Source organism: Phocoena sinus, chromosome 10 (assembly GCF_008692025.1).
Source record: "Phocoena sinus isolate mPhoSin1 chromosome 10, mPhoSin1.pri, whole genome shotgun sequence".
Classification (NCBI taxonomy): domain Eukaryota; kingdom Metazoa; phylum Chordata; class Mammalia; order Artiodactyla; family Phocoenidae; genus Phocoena; species Phocoena sinus.
The window spans coordinates 29,601,312-29,605,574 of record NC_045772.1 but is presented as its reverse complement, the minus strand read 5'-3'; the positions used below and the strand labels follow the sequence as shown (position 1 = coordinate 29,605,574).

The following is a 4,263-nucleotide window of genomic DNA, read 5'->3' as shown; positions in this document are numbered from 1 at the left end:
TAAAACTAAAGACGGGGTTTATTCTGAGCCATAGTAACACTGATACTCCCGAATCATCGCCAGGTGGTGTGGAGCATCTCCAGGGAGCTACAGTCATGCTGAGCAGCAATGCCTAGGACCCTGTCATTACATGGTAGTGGGTGGGTAGGTCTCTGAAAAGTGTAATAGGTGTACTGGGATGTCTAACCCTCCCATCCCCCGACTTGATTTAATCACTTCACATCAGCCTTCAGGGTTAGTAAAGGGATCATCACAGTATCTGGCTAATAAAAAGAAATGAGTTCAGGTAGGGAATCATCAGTGACTAATTGTTTTCTCCTTTCATTAATTTTTTGCTGGTGTCTATTCAGAAGATATGGATAGTGCAGAAACGAGCAGGTAATATGGTTTCTGCCTACCGCTCTCACTTCTCATTGGCCACTCCTCCAGGACACTGTTGTCCTTCTGTCCTCAGTTCCTCAAAGGCACGAAGCTCCTCCCAGCTCTCAGCGGTCTTTAGCCTCAAGGCTCCCTCTGTCCACAGGAAACATCCCCAGCTTCACTCTTGGGTTCCCTTGTCATATATACTTTCATGATAGTGTGTTTCCTTTAGAATTCTTGCAGTGACTAATTTGTCCAACTTCATTTAGTGTCTGTCCTTTCAACTAAACTACAAGCAGCATGAGAGTGGGGATTTGCTTACTCACCACTGTATCCTTATCACTATCCACTGTGCTTGGCCCCTAGTAGTTCCATAATTATTTGTTACATAATGGTTCCTGAACGAAACTCTCGAGGCACTCCTCATATCTGCATCCTTTCCAATGACTACTGGGTAATGTCTTGCGTATGTGGAGACAGTTAATGTGTGCTGAATTTTGTAATGTAAAAGTGAAATCTTTTATAAGAATAACTTGAGGATTGTTCTGATATGATTGTGAAGAAATTCAGTCCTAAATGAAAGTGTTTCTTTAATGAGAACTTAGAGATTGAGGATCATGGGTAAAGTATTTTGGGACTATGACTTGTAAGGATTTATTGATCAATATCAGCAGCAGGATTCTTCTGTGCATTAGAAATGCATAATGGGTGGTCAGTTTTATACTACTTTTATAGGTCACTCAAAAATTGCATCTTGTAGAAAATAGTGATTTCTTAAGAGTATAATAAATGTTTGGTTATTCACTGCTGTAGCTTGGAGGGTTTGGTTTGATTTTAAAAATCCCACAATGTTTGTGTTAGTTTTTCTTCTTATGTTCATCCTGTTGGCCACTGAAGTATTGCTGAATAAGAGGTCTGATATTTAAAAAATAAGAAGTGAGGTGCAGAGTAGTTTCATTCAACACTTTTCTTATTTATTTTTTAACAGTTTAAGCTTATCACCCCTGAAAGCTGCAATAAGATCAGCATCCAGACAAGATATCACCCTACAGTCTTCTCTTCACTAAATACTGAATTCTGGTTCAAACTATACTTATAAGTATAGTTTGTCAAAAGATGTAATTTTTGAGAAGTGGGGCTCAAATTCTTCATCTAAGAAAATATGCTATGGCTGGAACCTTTATTAAGTTATGAGTATTAAGGGTCCAAGAAGAACGGTATCACTTCCTAAAAATGTTTGAATAAAGCTGTTATTCTGAGTGATGAATTCTCCGTAGGTAATTGTTTACACATTAGAAACTAGCTCACGCAGGCTTGCACTTAAACATATTTGTTTTACTCTCCTTTATAAGGAAGACAACTAGGAAAGAAATTTAAAAAAAAGATACTCCACCCCCAAAAGGCCAATCATCTTTTTTTTTTTTTTTTTTTTTTTGCGGTATGTGGGCCTCTCACTGCTGTGGCCTCTCCTGTTGCGGAGCACAGACTCCGGACGCGCAGGCTCAGCGGCCATGGCTCACGGGCCCAGCCGCTCTGCGGCATGTGGGATCTTCCTAGACCGGGGCACGAACCCATGTCCCCTGCATTGGCAGGCGGACTCTCAACCAGTGCGCCACCAGGGAAGCCCAAGGCCAATCGTCTCTAAAAAAAAAAAATCCATTCTGCAAAAACTATTTTTATTATTCCTGTGAACGTATGACAAGGAATGTATCCAGGAACAAGGCTTCAAAATCTAAGCTATGTTCCACTGTTTGCAGTTTGCTTGGATTTTAACTAGATGTGCAAGTTGACTTCTGACCATGGGGAATCCTCTACATTCATGGATTTATGGATTGTTGAGGCCATGGCAGATAACCAGTTCCACAGAAGCAACTTCACGCTCTTCTGAGGAAGATCCATAGTACTGTGGAACAAGGAATATAAATGAGCGATGCCACAAGAGACTGCAAATGTGGTTACCAAGATACAACCCTCAAAAATGAACTCTGAAGGTGGAAAAACTACAAGAAAAAAATATTAAAATAGGCGTTTTAAAAAAGTTTCAGCTATCATGTTAAGAGCACTGATGGACATTCAATAGACACGGCACATGCTTCTTAGGCATGGAATGTATAAATCTGTTATAAAAAGAAACATTTTCAGCACTGCCAGAATTTAAAAACAAAAAATGAAAAACTCAAGCATCTAGAGGGGAAAACACCAAATGAAAAGATTCAAACTGTAGTAATGACTATTTGGCCTTTAACCATTTCCAGTTAAATTATATTTGAAAGCTCTCCCTCCCCCACTCATAGCCATACACAAGCACACCAACTTTTAAACGTCTTATAATGGCCAAAGAAGGGGTTTACATAGATATATTTGTTAATGGAACTCATTTTTAATTAGTTTTTAATAAGTTGCTAATTCACTTTAGCCTCACATCAGTTCCATCTCATTCCCCAGTCCCTTTCCTGATGTCTAACAGTGAATGTCCTGTACCATGAGGTCAGCTTCCTGTGGCACTTTGGGAATTATCTGTTTGAGGTTTAAATAAGTACAGTTTATAAAGTTCTCTGTCTCTTCTTCAGCCCCCACTAGGGTTGATAAAGGCATTCCCAGAGGCAAACGGTTCTCTTCCTCCCTCTGCTCTTCCTCCTCCAGCCCCTCCCCTTCCTCTTCATGCTCCTCCCCCTCCACCCCCTCCTCCACGGAGTCAGGTTCTTCGGAGTCCTCTTCATCCTCGGCCTCTGCGTCCTCCTCCTCGCTCTCCAACTCCTTGCAATCACACTCCTCCTCGCCACACTTCTCCTCCTCCTCCTCATTTCTCTCCTCTTCCTCTACCGGCTGTGGGCTTGGAGACCGGTTTTCCTCATCCGGCTCCGGACTGAAGGCTAGAGAGGGATTCTGCCCAAAGCTATACAAAGTTGCCCGCAGCTCCGCGTCTTCCTCGCCACCGCTGGGGGGCGCATCGTTTCCAAAGGAACCGGCCGCGGATGCGGTGCCGCCCGCCTGGGCCTGCTGCTCCCGCAGTGCCTCCTGCTGCCGCATATCCTCGTAGATCTGGTTCATGATGAACTGGGTGGTGTTCCGCGGTGCCCGCAGGCCGGGTTCCCGCCACCTGCACAGGTTGACCGGCCGCAGCAGCGTGCTCAGATCCTCTGAAGGGCTCCTCTGGAAGGAGCGGCGAGGGTCGCGGCGCAGGCCGCGGCCCCGGCGGCCCCAGTGCTTCTTCCTGGCCGGGGGCCTCGCCCAGCAGGGGTTCCAGGGCCTGCGCCAGCAGGAGCAGCAGCAAAGGCAGAATGGGTGCAGGCCGTACACCCGGATCGCTTGCACCCGGCCAGGGGGCTTCCGGAATCCCTCCGGAGGTGGGTGCCAGGGTCCTCCCCAGCGCCCCCAATTAGAATACACGGCCCAAGAGGGACGTCTGGGTGGCTGGAACCAAGGTCCTGAGCCGTGCTGTTGCTTCGGCTGTTTCCTCGGGGGCTCATACTCGGCCTTGGGACCATAGCGATGCCACTGCCTGTAAACCGGAGTGCCCCTGAGCCTTCGATGGCAGGAAGACCAGGTGCTTAATGGGGCAGAGGACGCCCCCCCGTGGCCCAGGTTAAGAGGATCCTCTTTTCTATCGAGGGGCTGGGTCATGATTCAGGGAGCTCTGAGAGGTCTAAACGGAAGCGTCCTAGAAGCTGCCGTCAAGTTTGGCCAGATCTGACGGTCTGAAGAGCCTCGTGTCTCTCTCTCTCTCTCTCTGCGCAGCACCACGTGCCTGCCGTTGGGATCACGCCTTTCTCTCCAAAAGGACCCCTCTTCTCTGCTCGCTCGATCGTTCTTCCACGTAACCTCTGCCCCTTGGCACCCGGGTTGTCTCGTCCAGGTGAGTTTGGGTGGGACTGGGGCTGGGTAAGGATGGTGGGGGAGGAA

The 4,263-nt window shown here is 46.8% G+C and overlaps 1 protein-coding gene across 1 annotated transcript; it reads right to left on the bottom strand.

Annotated features, from left to right (window-relative positions):
- Nucleotides 1-2,820: 2,820 nt before the first annotated feature.
- Nucleotides 2,821-3,984, bottom strand: CCER1 (coiled-coil glutamate rich protein 1). The gene has a single exon (XM_032644350.1). The coding sequence runs from the start codon at nucleotides 3,982-3,984 to the stop codon at nucleotides 2,821-2,823; it is 1,164 nt and encodes a 387-aa protein (XP_032500241.1).
- Between the last annotated feature and the right edge of the window lie 279 nt (nucleotides 3,985-4,263).